Below are 21,142 nucleotides of genomic sequence, written 5' to 3'. Positions count from 1 at the left end.
TAAATAGCTCAGGAGTGCCCTGAAAGCTCACTGTGAGAGAGCACTTGTGATTAAGGGAGGAAATGGTGTATTCTGCAGCTGAAAATGGACTCTGTGGTTTTGGTAATGGGGCTGGCCTCAGTGAATGCTGCTTTTTTCTGCTTTTGAGAAGAAGCTGTGGTGTATTGAGAAGATATTTTGGAATAGTAGCTAGAAATAATTTAGGGAGCTCTCTGCACTAAGTGCAAGGCAAGACAGTAAATTTAAATGGATTAATCTGTGTAATGGTTTGCATTATGTACAATTTACTGGCTGTTCCTGCCTTCAAACCATTCTAGTGTTCAGCACAGAATGTGATTTTCAAGAGGCCCTGGCACAGGGTGCCCAGAGAAGCTGTGGCTGCCCCTGGATCCCTGGCAGTGCCCAAGGCCAGGCTGGACAGGGCTTGGAGCAGCCTGAGATAGTGGAAGGTGTCCCTGCCCATGGGATGAACTTTAATGTCCCTTCCAACACAAACCATTGTGGAATTCTGTGATGGTGGTGCCTAGTGGTCATTCCTGCAGCTAAGCCTTCTACAGCTACTCTATGAGCTCTTCAGGGCCAGAACTGCCCTGTCCTCCAGCAAGGTTGAAGATGTGCCCAGCTCTGCATCTGCTGTGTCTTTGGTGCTCATGCAAATAACCTTAATTAATCCCCTGCTGGTGATGGCTGTGAGGTTAAGATTCAGTCATGAGGGTAAGAACAAGTTCAGCCTCTGGGCAAGGCAGGGGTGGCCATCCATGCTTGGGGAATATGATGAGATGATGGCTGCCTAGGGACTTCAGGAGGAAAATGTAGGTGCTTCTATGGTCACAACCACTGGAAGTGTAAACACATGTACAGCCAGGTTTGTTCTGAGCCCTCAGAACATAAAAGCATAGCAGGCATTTTTTGATTCCCAGCAAATCAAAGTCAGAGTTTTAGAAGTACTGAAGAAAGTCAGCTTAACCTTCCAAACATTTGGAACATCCAGAGAAAATCAGGTGTGTGAATGGCTTCTGCTTGTTTGAGTATGCTGCCCATGACATCAGATGATGCCAAATTGTGGAAACTTGTAGCCAAACTTGGTTGGGAGAGAAGAACAGTCTGTAGTGTTCCTCCGGGGGCTGTTGGCAGTGGTTTGTGGTAGTTTGCTTTAAAAAAATACCCATTCTTTAATAGAAAAATCCTTAAACTGAAATCTGATTATTTAAGAAGTTAAAATAAAGTTATTATTTAAAAAGTTAAAGTGCTTTCATCTGCTGTGAGAAATAATTCTCACAAAGGATTTAAGAAAGTACTGGCACTTGGTTTCTGTGTTGGACCTAGTTTTCTCTGGAAAAGTTTAATTCTCAACTACAAACCCCTGCTCCAGTGACTCCACACCATTCCTTTGGACTTCCCTGAGGGGAATACAGCAACAGCAACAGCAACACAAAGAACAAACCCAGGCCCTGGAGTGAGCATCACCTCTTTTCAGTTTTATCATGCTTTTTGTCTGAGAGAGTTTCATTGCACATAACCTGTTCCAATTAACAGCTCAGATCTTGATCATTCCTACAAAATTAGTTTAAGCATAGCCTTTTATTGGTCTGGATTAATTGTGCTACTTTTATCACAGATAATAATATGAAAGAGATGTATATGTAGTTTGTATTTCTAGGTCAGGAGCACATCAAGCTATTAAAATATCCTCTTGTCAATTGATAGCTATACATGTCTTTTGGCCATGTTCTTTAAAAGTAGGGTAATATGTACTTAAGAAAGCTAATTGCTATTATTATGAAGAGAAACAATGGGTGTGATGAGACTCTGCAGTGGCTTGTCCTGCAAGCTGAGCTCTGAATCCTGGCTCTGCAAGGGGGAAGGGTCCTGGTGCTGGGGAAATGAACTGGGTGCAGGTCTGCTGGATGGGAAGTGTTTCCCTGCAGATTTCAGCCTACAAAAAGATTCTGTGCTTCTCCAATCTGTTTTTTGACAGTTCCATGATAATCTCAGGTTTTGTCTTCTGGAGTAATTGCTGGGAGATGGGAGCATTTCCATTTTTACTCGATCTCGACCTTTTCTCACAGTAGGAATCCTTTTACATCTGTGACTTCATATTAAAGTTATGAACTGGAGGCAATTAAATTTGGGTTTTTAAACTGCTTTCAAATACCTTCCCCAAGGAAACAGTGAAAGAATAAAATATTACTAGAGCAATAGTAGTAAATCTATGTTATTCTAAATCAGTGGGATATTAGTTGGTAATGCTGACTAAATCCCTTGAGGAGGAAAATGAATGATTTGTGTTCTTATTTTAATCACACAGTTGGGATCCTAATGCAGAGCTAAGACTGGGTAATGCTTCCTGTTTCCTTCACCTCACTGGTGGCAGAGCACCTAGAATGGCTTTTTTCAACTTTTAATGGAGTTTGTTAGTTAATATGGATTTTTTTTCTCCTAATATCGTGTGAGAAGGCAGGTGATGCTTTGGTCCTCTCCAGCATGAGACAGAGTTTGGTAACAAAGCTGCTGCTAAATCTGCTCTCTGCTGTTACTGAATTCAGCAGTTACAGGGTGCAGCTCTTGAGTAAAATGTTGCATTTAAAGCAAATTGTGTTTAGACCTGTTTGGAGAATTTCCCTGGGAGATGTGTAAGCTGGGATGTGCTGAAGTGTGAAAGTGCTGTTGATTCTATTATCACAGAATGAAATTGGTGTTAGGGGTGATTTGCTTGGGTATTTTCTCATGTTTCATACACTGCTTGATGAAACCAGGTGAGTAGGTAATTTTTTTTTTTGCTTTAGTTTCTGCAGAAAAAGATACCCATTTTCAAAACTGGTTTTCTTTACAGCAAGTGGCTAATGCTTGTCACCTGTTTCAGTTTCTGTGTGATACTGGGCTTGGCTTTGGTGAACCTGGTGAAGCCTGCTGAGTTCAGTCATCTTCTCACAAAAGCCTGCAACAACTTTCCCTTGAAGAGGGCTGCATTCCAGTCCTCCTCCTTTCACAACTTCTAACATCTGACGGAGTGTAGAAGCTGCTAGTACCAGCAAAATTGTCCTGGCACACTTAGGTGTAGCTGCCAGTGATGCATTTCCTTATCTGAGAGTTTTCTGATCAAGAAGGAGAAATCGTAGCCAAGCTGGGCTGAAGCTGCCCTGGGCAGGGTTCTTGGGGCTGCTCACCTTCAGTCTGTGTGTGGTCTATGTTATCCCTGTCTTGCTGTCTTTGTGCTTGGGGAACTCTGCTCCCAAGCTTGCTTGAGGGCTTGGAGTTCCAGGGCTGGTTCCTGCAGAGGATGAGGGTCATTCTGGTGATCCCCATGGAGGAGGAGGAGGGTGAGGATGGTGAGCCCTGGAGAAGCTGAGGGTCATTCTGGTGACCCACAAATCAGGGGGATCACTCTGGTGATCCTGTTGAAGGGGAGAGTGGTTGTGGTGATCCTTGCAGAGGAGGAGGGCTGTTCTGGGGATCCTCATGGAGCAGGACAATTGTTGTGGGGATCCTCATGGAGCAGGAGGGTCATTGTGGTGCTGTTGGTAGGAGTTTGGGCACCTGCTCCATGTTACTGTTGGTAAAGGTGACGTGTCTGAACGCTGTGATTCACCTGCTGTGGTTGGCTCAAGGCAGCAGAGTGGCCCAAGGCCGCAGTTCTCCTGCGATGAGGTGGCGCCTGTCCTGTCCTGGTGTGACATGGGCACCTGTCCTGTCCCAGTGTGACACCGCCTGTCCTGTCCCGGTGTGACACTGCCTGTCCTATCCCGGTGTGACACTGCCTGTCCTGTCCCGGTGTGACACTGCCTGTCCTATCCCGGTGTGACACCGCCTGTCCTGTCCCGGTGTGACACCGCCTGTCCTGTCCCGGTGTGACACTGCCTGTCCTGTCCTGGTGTGACACCGCCTCCTGTCCCCGCTGTCCACCCCCGGCAGTGTCAGCGCTGGGCTCCCGCCGCCATGGCCGCAGCCGCCCGCTGGGGCCCCCTGCTGGGCATAGGCGTCAGTGCACTTTGTTACGAAATGATGTCACGGGCTTCGGTCCATGACGCCAGCGTGACGTCAGCCCCGCCCCAGCCAATCAGCGCGGGGAAGGTTAGGATGGTGACGTAAACTGCCCTAGCAACAGTCGGCGCGGCGCCGCCCAATCAGAAAATAGCTGTGGGCGGCCGTGAGCCAATGGGAGGCGGCAGAGGAGGACGGCGGCAGGAGGCAGGTCCCCTCGGGCTCCCTCCGATAAGATGGCGGCGGCGCTGGCGATGGCGGCGGCCGTGGCTTTGTCTGCGCCCAGCGCCTGAGCGCGGCCCCGGCCCGGGCGGCCGCTCCGCTCCGAGCAGCGGCGGCGGAGTCATGACCGCAGAGCCCGTGAGGTACGGCCGGGCCGGGCGACTCCGCGGCGGCCGCGCGGGGTGGGGCGGGGCCGGGCCGGGCCCGGCGCGGCTCAGCCCTGGCGGGACGGGCGGGAGGCGGGATGGCGGCGGGAGGGCAGCGCCGCGCTCGGCCTGGGCGGCGGGGCCGGGCCCGGCGCGGAGGGCGGGAGGGACCGCGCCGTGCAGCGGGAAGGCCCCGGGGGCGGCCCCCGCCTCACGTGCGAGCGCGGCGGGAGCTGCGCCGGGCCCCCGCCCGCGCCTCGCGCCCGGCGCAGGCATCGGCCGCCGCCGCTCCGTCCGTCCGTCCGTCCGTGCGGCCGCGGGGCTGACGCGGAACGGCAGCAACCGACAGACGCCCGGGAAGTCGGGCTGAGAGAGGCGCCATGTTAAAGTGTTAATAAATAGTTGTCTTTGTGCGCTTTCGGTTTTGTCCGAATCGCAGGGCTCCGAGCCCCCCGGTCCATCTCCCTCAGGCCGCGTGCCCAGCCATGAGGGGCTGTCGCTTCACCCTCACGCTTGACCCGCACACGTCTGCAAACCGTGACAGGGAAACAGCACTGTGTCTTCGGTGCTCCTCACTCTGGCTTTAGTGCTGAGCCTTGGGTAAAGTTTTTCTGGGGTCATTTTTGTGTATCTTCACCTCCCGCCTTATTTTGAGTAGTTCATAACAACTGTGTAATTTTAGACAAAAGTTGAAGGGATACTTAACCCTTTCCATATTCCCGTGTTGTTATTAGTGCCACAATTAGCGTTGCTAGCAAGAGGCTGCTTTGGGGAAGAGGATACAGAAACTCAGACATTTTCCATGTAATTCTTAGATTACCTGCAGAGAGAATGGGATTATTTCAGATTATTCGTGATTTGAGATCGTGTGCAGTCTTTGGGTGGGATCTGCCCACGGAGTAAGCAGCCCAGTGACACACTGCTTTTAAATAGATGGGCATAACAACTTTTTGATGCTACAACTTTCCTTCTTTTCATGAGCTCAGTTCTCATTCAGTTTAAATGTTCGTTACAATTCCCATTCCGTGTAGAGCTCCTCTGGAGCAGTTTGTAACTCACCAGCTCTGTGCCAGGAGCTGGACGTGGCACTGCAGTGTCACACATGGCACTGGCCATTGCATGGGCTTTACCTTATTGTCCAGTCCAGTTCTTCCTAAAACTGGAGGTGGAGAGAAGGAAATGAAGAAGAAAAACACACCCTGTCTTCCTCTTCTGTTCCCATTTGCCACCAGTGCTGTTGGCTGTCAGTTGCCTGTGTTTGTGTCACTTCACCCTCTGCAGTTTGTCCATGTCAGAGGTGAGCAGAAATAAAGGACTGGGGGATCACTCTTACAGTTCTTGGGAAGATGTGCAGAAAACTGAATTTGGATGGAAAAGCTATTCCCAGCACTTGGGGAACATTGGCTTACAGTGTTTCAGAGGAAAATCATCAATCCATACTTGTCTGCTCCCAGAGAAGTTTTAAACTTTTGTTACAAGAGTACTTTTATTCAATGTTAAGATTCTAGGGGTCTTCCATGTTCCAAATGAGAAATTTAGAATTACAAAAACTGGAGTAATCTCCTAAGAAACTTTTAAGTGCTGCCTTTGTAAATATTTATAAAGATGCCTCAATAACTTTTGCACCAAAAACTTCTTTTTATTTTTTTTTTGTCCTTTCCTTTTCAAGGGGAGGAATCCTTGTCACAGTGACCTGACCTGTTCCTACCAATTCATACATTGTACAACATAAGCACAGCAATAGGAAAAGAAAACAAGTTTTGAATTTTCCTCACTATTTGGTAGTCAATGAATGTAGTTTGTTTGTTTCTTTTAAAGTTGGCAAAATAGGCTTAGTTCTTGAGGATTTTTTAATCCAGACTTTTCACCTCACATTGTGACGCTGGTTACTTGGTTTTACAGTTTTTATTAAATTGACTGCATTTTGAGTCAGTTGAATGTCTTGGTTCTGAGTGATATTGCAGGGTTGCTTGAGGCGTGTTACTTGATGCCACAATGATATAATTGGAAGTAAGTCAACACCAATCTTCTATATTCCCTAAAGGGACTGTGAAAGTTCTCTGTCTTCCACACTGTTCTGGAATGGGCATGGGCAGATTCTTCAGCTCTTCCTGAAGAAGAGCAAAACTGTGTCATCTTCAGTGCCAGCTGTGCCCCAGAACCAGGATCTGCAGCACTTAAGTGAAATTCTCTGGGAGAGGAATTTTCTGCAGAGACTTTGTTATTTATGGTTTTGTTCAGTTCTGTCTGTTAGGGCTTTGCAAACTTTATATTAGGGTCTTTATAGAGCTTAACTGAAGATATCTTAATTTTCTAGGAAACAATTTGGTGCATCAGAGGGGTGTGTAATACAAATTCTGCAGCAGGGTGACCTTAACATTGTGGGATTTGAAATTCTCAGTTTTCTGAGAATTTCAAATAGAAATTCTATAGAAATTTTATAGATTAACTCCTTTTACCCTCTGCTTGAAGGGTGGAAAAGAGACTGCTTTTTATGTGCCTATACCTCACCAAAAGAAAATACAAAGTAATGCTAAAATGTGCTGTGTTCATCATAAAAACAAATGTCTGCAGCCTGTGACCAAGTACTTTTTAAATTGGATTACCAGAAGTGTTTTTCTAAAGGGAAAGCCTAAGGATAGTGCTGAACCTCATGAAATCACATTTGGTATTGCTGGAGCTCAGCTGGTGCCTGCAGGTGATTTGGAGACATGGATGAGTTCATGGATGGGTCAGTGGCATGTTGTTCCCTTGGTGTAGCAGCAGGAGAAAGAAGAAATGGTAGAAATTCAGTTGGAAATATAGTGGAAGGTTTTATGTTGACTTTAAAAGAGGTGAAGTGTCCTGATTTATATACTAAAGGAGGAGCATAAAGCTTTCACAGTCTATGGTGAAATGTAGTTGTCACTCAGGGTGGGTGATGGATTGATTTGTGTTGGGGGTTTTTTGGGCTTTTTTTTGTTAGAAAAGGAGTGAAACCTTGGAAAAAATCAAGAACTTGATGACACAGGTTGCTGACCAATGTCAGCTGCAGTGCCATTGAAGCAGTTCATTTGCAAGTCCAAAAGCTGCATAGTTGTAGAAATTTCTGTCTGTTGGGTCCAACTGTAGGCTGTAAGAGGTTCAGCCTAGAAGCTTTGTTGGGCAAATGCATCTGTCATGTAAAGCAAGACTAAAATATAGGCAATAAATTTGAGACTGAGGTGGCTTTTGTCTTGTAAAATGAAAACCTTTGCTTTGGATGAGCTACAGCTCTCAAAGCTGTGGCAGCTGTGATTGGGATTATGTGGGAGAATTGAAGGGCCAGGCTTTGATTCTCAGCAGAGTTGGTACTGAAGGAAGTTTCCTTGAGAACCTGTGATCAGCTCCAGGGAGCAGAAGGCAAATGAAGCAAAAGGCACTTTTAGAGTTGGGGGTCCCTGATGCTCTTGGTCATGGGACCTCCCCCCTCCCCTTCCCCCTTCCCTTCCCCTTTTAAATACTGCTTGGTTTGTGTGTTATGTGTGCTAGACTAAGCTTCCTTTCCTGAATCAACAGAGTGAGGTGTGCACTTCACATGATTTTTGTCTCATAAGGGTGAAAATGTTGTGTTTAGGTTTTCAAGTAGCAGCTTCAGTCTTTCTCAGCTTGCAGGGTATTTCACCATTGAAGTTACACTTCAGTGTGGCATTGAAACCAACCTAACAGTGAGATTGTTTGTCTTACTTTTGCCTTGTGGATTTGTGATGATGTGGCTTGTTTGGGTTTTTTGAAGATCTCATTAAAGAAACAGGTTAAAACCAAAGTTTTTTGTTTTCACTTCTTAGTGAATGAAGTGTGATAACTCACACCATGTGAGCAGAAATTGTAAGCTTCCTTGAACAGAATAAAGGGTCTCTTAGTGACTTTGAACTGTTGCTTTCTCATTCCCCTTGTGTGTCTGGAGGAAGATAATTCTGTTTACTTGTCTGAACCTGTTATGCTGTATTTAAGCTCCAAAATTACTTCATCCACATCATCGAGTGTCTTCAACTGCACCAGGTATCACTTGATTAAGCCCCTGTGGATTAAAAGTCAGTTCTAAACAAAGTAAAAAAGTGAGTGTGTGTTAACAAAGTGTTAGGTGCATAATCTCTGATGAAGTGCTGGATGCCTCCCTCTTTTTTCAGTCAGAGCTTTGGTGTTCAGGTATTTTCTGATGTGTCTGATGCAGTCAGTTCAGTGTGGTACAACTCCTCCTGGCACAGGAGGAGTGCTTTGCTGTGATAGTGGTCAAACCCAGACAGCTCACCCAGAAAGATCCTGGGGCCTCCAGCTGTGGAGTCACTTGGAACCTGGCTGGACATTGTCCTGGGTGGCCTCCTGGCACTGCCTCTGCTTGTGCTGAGGGCTGCACCAAGGGATCTCCAGAGGGCCCTGGTGTGGAGTGGAGGAGGAAGGAGAGCACTGAGTGTGGATGGCATCAGGTGTGTGCAGGGTGTGAGGTGTGTGTGCTTGGGCAGCAGAGCTGCTTCATGCCAACACAACCAGATTGTGTGAATCCTGAGTGTGAAACCTCACTTGGCTTGGCAGAATTGGTGTATCACTGTAAGGAAGGGCCAAAATATGAAGCTGATCTAGGACTTACAGTGTCAAGTTGCTTTTGCCTGCTGAAAATCATTGTTGAGTTAAAAAACAAACACTGGGATGAAGTGCTCTGTTTTCCCAACATTATAAAATCATATTTTACTTGTTGAAGTAGTATAATGGTAGACTGATTTTATTTTCTGGTTTTATATTTTTTCTGACAGAAGTAGGTTTCTTTGGACATGGCTGGTATGGTGTGTTCACTTCATTTTTTAAATTGGGATAAGAAAATAAAACAACTCCTACTGGACATTTTTTGCTCTTTCACTCTCTTCCACAAGTTTAAGCTATTTCATTCATGTGTGTTCAGCCACAATATTGACATATTTTATGTGAAACAACAATGTAGGCTCTACCCTTGTAAATGAACTCTTTGAATTGGGCTAATTCTAACCCTTCTCATCAGGAAAATTTTTTATGAATATTAGCAGGTGACAGAATACTGGCCTGATTATATCAAGGCTTAGGAGTAGTCTCTCTTCCCACCATCCTAAATAAAATACTGAGAATTTTGCTGTGAGTTGTTGGGTTTCTGTTGTTCACACAGGGATACAGTCTGAAGCAGAGGACGGCAGTCTACAGACCAGCAGTTTAAAAGTCCATCTGGTTTTATTTTTCTTTAATTATTTTTCCTAAGGATTGTTTAATTTTGTCTGCTTAATAGTTGTTCTGCAGAGTTTCAATTTCAAAAGTGAAAAATGACTGAGACTTAATCTGGAGCAGCTGTAAACATGAATTGAAAAAACTTGTGCCTTGAACTATGTGAAAAGTTTAAACATAGAAAAATCTTAGACAAGTGTTGAATTTAAGGAAGACATATGGTTAAAAAAAGCATCTTGTCAACTTTGGGATAGATAAAAGCTGGAAAGGACTCCTATGCCACTGTCAGGAGCCACTGAAATGCACATGAGGGACACTTGTTTAGAGTAAAAGTTGGTAGGTGTTTGTTTAAAGACATTGCAGCTTTCAAATTACTGTTCCAGATGTTGACAATAACAGGGACATTCCCCACTTCTACTTTTAAAGTGTCTTAAGAAAGCAAACAGAAACTGAGTGCAAGAACGAGGATTTCAGTGCAGTTTCAGTCGATAGTCCAGTGTGTCCTGGGTTTGCTGCTGAGGTGGTCAGTGCTGCTCCTTCCACTGCCCTGGTTATGAATTTTCATCACCTCACCTGCCTTCAGAAGAAATATGATCATGTGAATGTGTGGCAAGTTGGATCCAAGTGAAAACTGTTTGTTAACATTTTATTTGTCCCAGGTGATGTGATTTGCTTTGGGGAAGGACAGTCATTAGCTGGCACAGGGGGTGAGGTTGTGGTGGGTTCCCACTGTGTCACTGCCCCTCCTCAGCTGGGCAGGGGAGGGAGAGGACAGTGAAAAGTTCAGGTTGATAAAAGGACAGGGACATCACCCAGCAAGTGCCCTCATGGGTAAAACAGACTCTGCTTGGGGAAATCAGCTGAATTTATTGCCAATAAAATCAGAGTTCAGTAATGAGAAATAAATCCCCAGTGTTAAAATACCTTCTCCCCATCCCTTCCTTTCTCCCAGGTTCAACTTTACTTCATTCTCTGCCTCCTCCTGGTGAGCAGTGCAGGGAGTGGGGTCCCTCCCATGGGAGATGGTTCTCCATGGAGTTCTCCCATGTGGGTCCTTCCCATGGGCTGCAGCTCTTCCCAGACTAATCCATCGTGGTCCTTTCCCATCCCACGGGGCTCAGGAAGGGGCTGCTCCAGCAGAGGGTTCCTGTGGGCTCACAGCCTCCTTTGGGCATCACCCTGAGCAGCTGTGGGGTCCTCCTGATGCCTTGGGAGGCTCCTGGAGCAGAGGCTGGGCAGAGTTAAAGGAATAAAGCAGGGATTTATTAAAAGGCATTAACAGGATACACCTTGGGCAGCACAAGAGCCCTGCCAGGGCTGCACCCCAGCTGGACGAGGGTCACCAGTTCTCACACTTTTATCAGTTTTGGTCCATTTCCATTTTGGGGTTAATTGTCCAATTCCAGCTCCAGGGGATGCAGTCCCATCCTCCCAGACTGCTCTCCTCAGTTCTCTGTTGTTTGCACTTTTTGGGCCTGAAGCTGCAGTGGTGTCCTTGGTTCTGGGGCTGGAAAAGGATTGTTCTGTGTGCCTGAGCTGTGAGGAGAACTTGCTAACACTTTATCTGAAGTTCAGAGTTATGAACTAATGCAGTACAGAATCTGGAAAATATGAAAGCTGAAACTTAAGGCATCACTCCATGGGCTGCAGCTGGACCTCTGCTCTCCTGTGGGCCCCCATGGGCTGCAGATGGATCTCTCCTCTGACCCTGATGTTCCTTCTCCCCTGGCCTCAGGGTCTGCAGGGCTGTTGCTGTCACACACTTGCTCCTCTCTCCCAGCTGCTGTTTTGCAGCAGGTTTTTCCCTTCCCAAATACATAATCCCAGAGCCACAATGGGCACTGCTGATAGGCCCAGCCTTGGCCAGCAGCGTGTCTGTCCCTCTTGGAGCAGGCTGGTGTTGGCTCAGCTGACCATGGGGGAAGCCTTTGGCATCTCTGCACAGAAGTTTGTCACACTTGTAGCCCCCTATTACCAAAACCTAGCCACACAAAGCTGGTACAGGTAAGGACATCCAGGGAACAGCACTCGACAGCCACTTGGAATGAAGCCTGTTATGTCTAGATTATGACACAACCTGTCTGGCTCTTTATTTATTCTAATTATTTATGGACTCATTTAGAGGTCATTTGCTTACTCTGGATGTTTTGTTACCCTGTAAGGGCCAGGCATTTAATTGTTTGCTTTAACAGCACTTGCTCTGAATGTAGGTGAGGAATGGTGCATTCCAAGGTAGCTCCCAAGGTCATGAATCAGGTTCATGGCCAAACCAATAATAGCAGGGCACCTTCCCTTCCAGTCCTGTTTTAATTAGGCTGAACAGTGTTGAAATAGCTCTACAGTGGTGGGGAAGCCATTTGCTTAGGAAACTCAGGTGTGACAACACAAATAAATAGGGTGGGGACTGTCAGTGTAGAGGAGCCCGTTTGCCTCAGTAGTGCTTCAGAGATGGTTCTACCTTTTCAGGCTCTTATGGTTGTTAAAAACCACGCGTTTATAGGTTGGGATCATTTTAATAGTGACTGGGTCTGTACTGCAAAGATTAAGCATTTTTTCAGTAGAAGCTTTAAGCAAAAATAATGGATATTATTTCTCAAGTATAAATGAATGACATAAAATCACTTTTGTACAAAACCAGATGAAGCGTTGCCCTAAATTAATATTTCGTAAGTGTAACACCTTTACTTAGATTTGACCTGGTATTCCTTAACAAAGGCTTATGGTACAAAATAATGAATAATCAAGAAAAAAAGCAAGTTGAGAAGACTTTTTAGTTTTAGTTTGTATATCATCTCTTTTGGTTGGTTGTCAGCAAGAACACTTTGCTCTGAAAATGATAATTTTACATTAGTTAGGATGAGTTAATGAATGGTAGTAGATAATGTTCCAAGTATTAGTCACAAAGACACGTGCATACTATTCTGATTTCATTCTGTATTGACAATACTAATACTGAACTCATCTCTAGCTCCCATTTTCTTTTTAAAATGCTGTTACCAAAACAAGTTATTTATAAACCAAATGAGCAGAATTCCACATGTGTGGCTTTTTTTTGTTGTTGTTTTTACTACCAAAAATGTACTTTCTTGTGGCCTTTCTAAATGTGCTTTATTTCTTCAGACCATCTGGAATGGATATAAAATCTCTTTATATGCTTTTACTATCAAATAATTCTGAACAACTCTATTTTTTTTTTCACTTAATGCGAGTAAATTGTCATTAAATCTCCTTTCTAAAGGAGAGCATGCAAGCTGTTAAGACTGCAGTGTACCATTATCATCTTCTGTAATGTTTTCCAAGTATGCCTTCCATCCATGAGAAAAAGAGAAGCCCAAGATTAGGGAGCTGGCAGTTGTATAGCAGCATGAGTCCAGTAATTAGAGGGAAAGACTTTTGGACAGATTGAGAGGAAAATTTTAAGGTACTCTTGAGAGTTAAAGAGCTTTGTTCTGCTCTTTCAGGCTTGCTCCAGTGATTGATGGTGCATGTGTAGTCTCAAAAGAAAAGTGCCCTTCACTCATGCAGAAAATCTTTTCATTGCAAAGTGCTATTTTGTTTTATTTTGAGTACCTCAGGTGATTTAAAGAAATAGCAGATGATTTTTTTTTTTTAATGGATGGTTTATGCTGTTTTATGTGGTTATTTTCACTGGTTGGAATAGTCACTGGCACAGATGTGAGGATGTTCACTCACAGCTCAAGAGAGCACTCAGCTGCACATCATTCTGATAAAATGAGATTTTTTTTTTAGCAATAACAAATTGAAAGTCAGAAGTTAATAAATTGATGGGTTCAGAGAAACAGTAGTGATGGTAAAGGTGACTGCTCAGGTTGAGTATTCAGAAGTTCTTATGACCAATAAAACAGGCACAGAAAATGTAATTTCTTCTTGCTATTAGAAGACTGTTTTGAAATTAATGGGGAAACAAGCAGTGGGAAGGGTGGGAAGCCCTTATCCTTCATCTGGGCTCACTTCTGCTGGGGATAGGGCAGGTCAGGAGTGGGAAAAGCATCTGGAGCAGCAGATAAGGGGGGTGATGAGTCAGGGCAGATCAGCTGCAGATTCCAGAGGGCTGATAAGGAGGGTAGGGAGCAAACAACTCCCTGGCATCGTCTGAACAGGGGCTGAACACCCTTGGCCTCAGAGCAGCTGGAAAAGCATTGTCCTGGGAAATTGTAGGAGTTTTGGGAGAAATAAACCATGTGAAATGGCAGGGGTAACACGGAGGTTATGAAATGGACCAGCTTGTTAAGGCAAGCCTAGGATCGAGATGTTGCTTTTTGCTGTAGTCAGTAAATGTACTCAGGACTGTTCCTGGGGTCTAAAAGTGTCCTGTGAAAGTTGCCAGGGGATTATTCTTTATGAATTAATCATCAGCACTCAAAGAAACAGATCAAGGAATGATCTGGCCCTGCATGGTGGTTTCTTGACAAAATGAACACCACACATGTATGTAGATGGTAGGTTTAATAAAAGTTTTGCATCAGCAAACTTTCATATCCAGTGCACCTGTCATGTTCACTGTCATATTCAGTGGACCTGTTCGTGTCTAAGTTTGCAGGTGAAACTTTTCTGTTAGTTCTAGTTGGGTTTATATCCCAAAGATGACATTTTTTAAAATAAAATAAAGATTGTATTATTCTTACCTGACTGGTTTCTGACAAGTAGAATATTGATTTTTTTGCTGTCTTCATGTCATGGCAGCATTATCACTCAGTCTTTCTTGGATTTTGTCAACAATTGTATTGAATATAATTGTATATAAACAGTGAAAATGACTTAAAATAGACTTTTTATGCATTTTTGTCAATGAGGCTGCACCTACTATTTCACTCAGTATTTACAAAAATTACATGCTTTTTATTTGCTCTGATATACTCATACAGAAACAAATGTTTACATTTCTTATGGATGTGTATTAATTGAGATTAAACATAAGCTTTTAAGCTTGATAAGTTGGAGTGAGATGTGTAGGTAACTCTGAGTATTACTTGTATTTTAACAGTGAAAGCAAGTTGAATACTTTGGTACAGAAACTCCATGACTTCTTGGCTCACTCATCAGAAGAATCTGAGGACGCAAACTCTCCTCCAGCATTATCTAAAAACAAAAGTATAGGTAAAAAGACATTTTATGTTCATTTTTAATGTATATGTGATTCTAAAGTCAAATAACTTGATGTTATTGCACTATATCACACTTCACTGGGGTAATTATACCAAGTCTAAATGTGATTTAAGTGGTGCCAGCTTGATAAATGCACAATAGGTCTTTGATACAATATTTATTACTGAGTCTTTATAAAGGTGAAAACATTTAATCTTCTGGTAATTTCCCTTCTCTGAAACATCAGCTATCAGACACACAGGTATTTGCTGTGCTAGGAGTTCCTTGTTCAGTGTTCCTGAATTTATAAATGCAGTGTCTTGGTTTTTCTGCTGTAGTAATGCTTTTGCAGTCATTGCAGGCGTGGGAGAAGTTCTGGAGATTATGCTTTCATAGTAATTTGAAAAAGACTTTTTACATATAATCTAGAAATAATACTTTTAAAAAAACTAGAGTCCTACACTTGGTCAAAATTGGAAATTTTTATTTCTAAGTTAGAAATAGGTGACAAAGTTTAACCAGTTTGATGACAGTGATTAAAAGTGAAATTATTTCATGTCAATACTGAATAAAATCTGTTTCCAACTTTAACTGGTTAAATTTGTTTATTACTTTCACTTGGACTGGATACAGGTGCAGAACCTTTCAATCTGTACTGCTTAATGAGCTAAAAGTTGTGTTCATGTGCTGGAGTCCAGGAGAAGAGTGTGCTGGCTGTATTAGAGTTTATTTTCAAACTCCTGTTGTCTTCAGTAATATCTTCCATGGGCTTGCTGGCGTGCAGTTTTTATCTTTTAATGTTTTGTTTAGAGAGAGATTCTGCTGCCTGTGGCACTCAGCTCCTCATGTCAGCATCAAACAGAACTGTTGGCACAGGAAAAAGAAACTACTCTCGTGGTGCTTCAGCAGAACAGTAAAATAAACTGTGATGTAGATGCATCTCAAAGTGAAATTTTTCTGAGGAGTGCACTGGGAAGAAGAATTCTCCCTTTATCCTCTGTAGTTAAAAATTAGAATTTGGTTCCTTGCCGTAAAACACAGATTGTCTTTGAAATGGAGACACTTGCAAATTCAGAGCAGATATATTTCAGTGTTGGTTTTGAGATCTAAAAGAACATATTAAAGTTGAAGAGTCAGGATTAAACACTTAAATATTAGGAAATGCCAGAATTTACTATGCAAATTTCCTTCCCTTCCCAATGTTCTGTGCATAACAAAAATGTCTTTAGCAACTGTGCTTGCCTTTTTCCTTTTTTTTTTTTTTTTTTCTTTTTAATCCAGAGGGTGCTCATTATGAGCAGAAGTTATGGATGTGACTGGGGCCAAATCAGATTTATTTAGTAAGAGATCTTGTTTTGTTCCAGCATTTGGAGGATGTGTGAACTGTTGGGTAGAGTGTTGTGAGGAGGGAGATGATGATGAAGGTGGGTTAGTGTGACCCAGGAAGGCTGGCTGTTAGAAATCAGTTGGCTATTAGCTGATATTACTTCATACCCTAAACTTTTGTCCCTGCCACACACAGAGGTCAGTTAAAACAGGAAGCAATACTGGCTTTCTAGCCTTAATAATGTTCTTTATCCCCTCTGCACTGGAACTGTATGTCTCCCTCCTTTCCACTGCATGGCTGCCAGCAGCAGAGTCACGGAGAGCTCAGGAGAGCCACCCTGCCTGCTCTTGTTCCAAGAGTGGAGCTGCAGTCCCAGGGGAATTTCTGCTCCCTGACAGCCCTAGAGTGGCTGGGCAGGAGCAGCCAGGTCAGCACTGAGCTGGGAGGGGGTGGCTGCAGCACAGGGGGCCCTGCAGTGGGCACAGGGAGAAACTGGCACTGCAGCATGTTCAGCTGCTTTTGGAATAGCACATGTGCATCAGGCTGCCAGTCTGAGTGCAGAGTCTGCACTCAGTGGAGCTGCCAGAGCAGGGGAAGCTCTGCCAAGCTCTCCAGGCTGGTATTTTCCATGGGTTTATCACTTGGGCAGAGTTGGTCAAGAGTAGATGGTGGGCAGTATCCAAGCTCCAGCAGAAATGTCACCCTTCTTCCACATCTCAAGTTCCTCCTTCACAATAGGGAATGCCTGTAATATTCCAGAGAAGTTTCAGGTACTTAAAAAGGCCATAGACATTGTCTGCTTCCATTTTGTGTTTCCTCCTTCACATGTGGAAATGGCTGGATTATTTTCCCTGCAATTTAATCAGTTCTGCAGAGGTCAGATATCCAGCATTGAATTCTCTGAGTGATTCAGTTTTTTTGAAGTATAGAAATAAATAGTTTGGTGTTCCCCAAAACTGAAGTTTAAGGACAGAGAAGTTGCAGTGCTAGTAGTCTTCTGTTAAAAATCACAAATAATGCTGATAATCCTGTAATTATGCTTCCTACTCAGTAGCATCTGTTAGAATCCTGCTGTTCCTAAACTTTTGGAGCAACTTCATACAAGAATCATTCAGTCACTGAACTCCAAACTTTCCCTTCTATTTCCAAGACTGGTGGATTGGAGCAGGTGCCAACAGGTTGCAGGTCTTTAGACTTTATATTCCACAGTTCCCAAGCTTGAGAAATAGGAATTCTCATCAGAACTTGGATCAAATGGGATTTTTGTCTGTGGTTCCATGATCCCAGATTTAATACCTTGTTTCTTATGTCAAGATGTGTGAAAGGAAATACTTGTAGGACATTCTTAAAGATAACAAAAATGCACCAATGATATTATTTCTGCATGCAGTTGCACTTGCAGTGCTTCAGTATTTCTTCACCAACAGCAAGGCTCCCAGGGACTGACCTGAAAGGGATTCCTGAATTATTTCTGTAAAATTTATGCCACACAATGGAATGTCTTTTCTCTTGTGCACCAGTTTGTCTCTGGAAGTCACATTTATCTCTGTCCAATTGAAGCATAAACAATGTTGTGACGTGCAGTGTGAAGAACTTCTGATGTTCCTTGCATTTCAATGGACTCCTTGAATTTCTCTCCATAGGTAAAAGTAGAGAACCTAAAGGAAGTCCAGCTTCAATGGAGAACAACAGGGACGAGGTAGGAATAAAAATGCTTTTGAATTCTAGGTGCATGTCTGTTGCACAGTGGCTGAGTTCAGTCTGCTGCTTTTGCAATAAATACTTCAATAATACTGTCAGAAGCACCCATTAATATCATCCCCCTTCACCCTGTTACTCACATAACAGTTGTTCTTTAGGCAAATATGCTTCCTTTTTGAAAAAACATTAAAATGGGCACACTGGATCTATGGTAAACTGAGCAGAAATTTTTCATGTGGTGTTTCTTACTTCTGTCTGTTCTCCTTTTGGAGACATTCTGGTGGATAAGATCTTAACATTGCAGAGAAAACACAAGTGCCAGTGTCAGGCCTTAGTTTGCCTTTACTGCTGTAAATTCAGATATTTTCAACTGCCCAGCCCTAGTTGTGATCTGAGTGCAAAAACAATTGAAAAAATCAGTTTTGCTCTGAAGACAGCCGATGCTCTCTGGCACATGAGCCACACACCAAGAGTCTGTTCTGCTGGCAGTTTGTGGCTGCAGGCTGCTGCTCCTCCTGAGTGCCAGAGCCCTCTGCATGGGTGTGTTGGACAAGGGATGGTTTCTTCACTCAGCAAGAAGAGCATTCCCCAACCTGTGTGAGCTGCTGACTCCTGACCTGGAACTCCAAAGATTCAGTTGAACTGAACTGGCATGAATGTAGAAATTGTCACTTGTAGTTACTGCTTTTCCTGCTGCTCTTTTAAAATAATTTTTTATAAGGACCCTGTGATTTCTGAGTTGTTTCTAGTTAATGCAAGAAACTGGTTTTTGACAGTTCCCTTGGATATAAATGTGTTGACTTTTGCATTTTTTTCTTGTTTCTAGGGAAGTAGTTCTTCAGAAAGAACCAAATCCTTAGGATCATCCCGTTCCAAAAGGTTGGTTTGGAAAATAAAAACAAATAAATTAGTTTTTGGGTGTGGGAAGCCATAGAAAAGTGGGTGAACTGTGTCAAATATTTTTGGTAAAAATCCATGAAGTTATGGAGTGCTGGTAAAACAAGTGCCTCATAGTGCATTTAAAATTCAAACCATTTCTCAGGATGAAAGGTTAAGATGCTAAAGCTTGATTATTATTTACAAAGACAAGATTATTCCATATCTTCAGGACAAAGGAGTTTATACAAGAGTCCCTTCAGTCTTGCTATTTGTACATGTAGAATTTTTCCCAAAATGTAATTTGGGTCATACAGAAAAATAGGTTTTATGTGCTTCAGTACTGGGAGAGTGCAGCATCAGACTGAGCTGTTGAGTTGTCCTGTGCAGAAACTGCCATTTGCTGTATCCCTGCTTTTTCTTTTTCCTTCTTTGATCTGAAAAGTATGGTGTGAATTGTTTACCAACTGCTTGAACCTAAGGAAACAAGTCATGTGTGTCCCAAGTAAGAGCAGACTTAGTCCAGTCAAACTCCTCCTCATCTGCTCTCAGCTGGTGCTCACTCAAATTCTGTCCTCTGTGATTTTTATGACATCCCAGTGAGCAGTGCAGGGAGTTGAGCTTTCAACAGCTGCTTTAGTACTGCTTTTCAGAAGTCTGTATCTCTTTTCTCTCTCCTTTTTATCAAAGTTGCTTTATTTTATCATGTCTGCTGGAATTAATATTCTTCAATCTCCTTTTTATGTTTGTCTTGATGCCATATTTGCAAGTGTGATTTTATATTTGACTTTAGTTTCTCTCTCATCTTTTGAATCCAGTGTCCTGCTGAACTCTTTATATACTTCTTTAGTCCTGTGTTTTGCTCCCTGTCTTATCACTAAAGGAATTTTCACTCATCCATTTACCATACTGTAGCTTATATTGACAAAACCAGTATCCTGCAGTAGTTCATGCTTTGCCTTCAGACTACTGAAAAATTTGCTCCATATTTTGTGTTATTTTCTCACCCTCCTGACATGGTAAATTCATTCATTTTCATGGATTCAGTTTAAATTATTTGTGTGGAATTCTGTCAGCTGATCCTTTTGTTCAGTAGTCAGCTTTTTAATTTCTTTCTGCATTTCCTTCATTTTCTTGCAAGCATCACTTTTGCCAAGATGCTTTTTGTAATTTGCTAATATCTGTTCTCTTTGTGCTGCCTGTTAAACCTGGAATGATGAATAAAACTCATGAGCAGACATTCACCTGTGTATCATTTAGACTTCTTTCCTGGAACTGTGACTTTCTTAAAAATACATCACACCTAGATTTTACAACAAAATATTTTATTAGTCTATACTTCTATTTCACATGGGAGGGGAGAAATCCTATTCCAAACCAGAAAATTATCCTACAATTGTATATTAACTTGGAGCATCCCAACTCATAATGTCTTTAATTAATTTAAAAGACCTTAGTTTTTCACAGTTCATATGGTGTTTTGCCTGCAAAGCTTACCTGAATTGCAGTTTGTACTGTTTGTCAGAGCATGGGGTTTTTTTCTGTCTATGCAGGAAACCTACAGTTGTAACAAAATATGTTGGGTCAGATGATGAACAAATTGCAGATGAAACTGTAAATGAAGATATTTCAAATGAGAACTCAGAGAATGATGTAGATATGCAAAGCTTGCCTAAAGGTAGGTCATGTCTTTTTTTTTGTTTGTTTCTGAATTCAGCAAATTGTCCAAGAGTATGATGCAGTATAAATAATTCACTAGAATGCACATTTATCAGTAAAATGCCTCTTGAAGGTCCTGTTGGTTTCCTGCCCACAAAATGAGGAACCTGAGCACTTTCAGTTTGGGACCCAGCAGATTTTAATCTGTGGATGTGCTGGTGGCTTAATTTCAAGTGCCTGCTGACATCTCTATAAAACCATCACAAAAGAGGGGAAATTATTTATTCTGTTGTTTTGCAGGAGTCTCAAGCTCTGTCACTTGGAGACCTTATTTTACTGTTCTGTCTTTGGGGTTCTTAGCAATTAGATCAACAAAAGCAAAACTAACTCTGGGGGAAAATACCATTATTGGATCTATTTTTAATCATCCCTCTGCTCTTAGCTGGGGCCTGCATCCCTCTGCTCTTAACTACAGTGTGAGTTGGATTAATCTCCTCCATTTCTTATCTATGAAAGTTACAGGAAAAATTGCTGCTGTTCTCTGTTGAGTAGCAGTATTGAGAGCAGTCACTCTAAAATGATTTTTTTCAGAATATTAGATTATTTTCAGTGTCCTCACAACAAAACTGGGCTCTTAAATAGGAAAGGTGTTTTTTCCTTCACATGATTTTGATTAGTACTTTGTTTAAATGAAAACATCAGATTTTGAATATTGTTAAAGACAAAGCAGGTTTTATTCTATTGCTTTTTTGTGTATTTCATACTGAAATAAATGAAGATGAGGGGAACTGAATAGAAGGAGGCAAAGAGAGAAGAGCATAGGGTTTTGAGGGGTTGAAGTGGTGTCCTTTATTGGTAGCAAGTTCCTGTCCTGCACCCCCCAGCAGTGTGACAGTCCTGTCATGCATGTGCCACAGCA

The 21,142-nt window shown here is 42.8% G+C and overlaps 1 protein-coding gene across 4 annotated transcripts in view; it reads left to right on the top strand.

The window, feature by feature from the left end:
• The first annotated feature begins 4,140 nt into the window (after positions 1-4,140).
• ATRX (ATRX chromatin remodeler) overlaps positions 4,141-21,142 on the top strand; it is a 68,024-nt gene continuing 51,022 nt past the window's right edge. For 2 of the 4 annotated variants that reach the window (XM_059859382.1, XM_059859381.1), the window contains exons 1-5: positions 4,141-4,346; positions 14,560-14,672; positions 17,631-17,686; positions 18,515-18,567; positions 20,118-20,242. In XM_059859382.1, coding sequence (XP_059715365.1) covers positions 4,156-4,346; positions 14,560-14,672; positions 17,631-17,686; positions 18,515-18,567; positions 20,118-20,242 — 538 coding nt within the window. In that variant the 5' untranslated portion in view covers positions 4,141-4,155. Of the gene's footprint in view, positions 4,347-13,973; positions 14,015-14,559; positions 14,673-17,630; positions 17,687-18,514; positions 18,568-20,117; positions 20,243-21,142 lie in introns of those variants that run through there. The other 2 variants (XM_059859383.1, XM_059859384.1) reach the window with 2 other exon arrangements.

The sequence above is a fragment of the Haemorhous mexicanus genome, chromosome 14 (assembly GCF_027477595.1).
Source record: "Haemorhous mexicanus isolate bHaeMex1 chromosome 14, bHaeMex1.pri, whole genome shotgun sequence".
Classification (NCBI taxonomy): domain Eukaryota; kingdom Metazoa; phylum Chordata; class Aves; order Passeriformes; family Fringillidae; genus Haemorhous; species Haemorhous mexicanus.
Note: the sequence above shows the minus strand (reverse complement) of the source record. Positions and strands in the feature narration are given on the sequence as shown.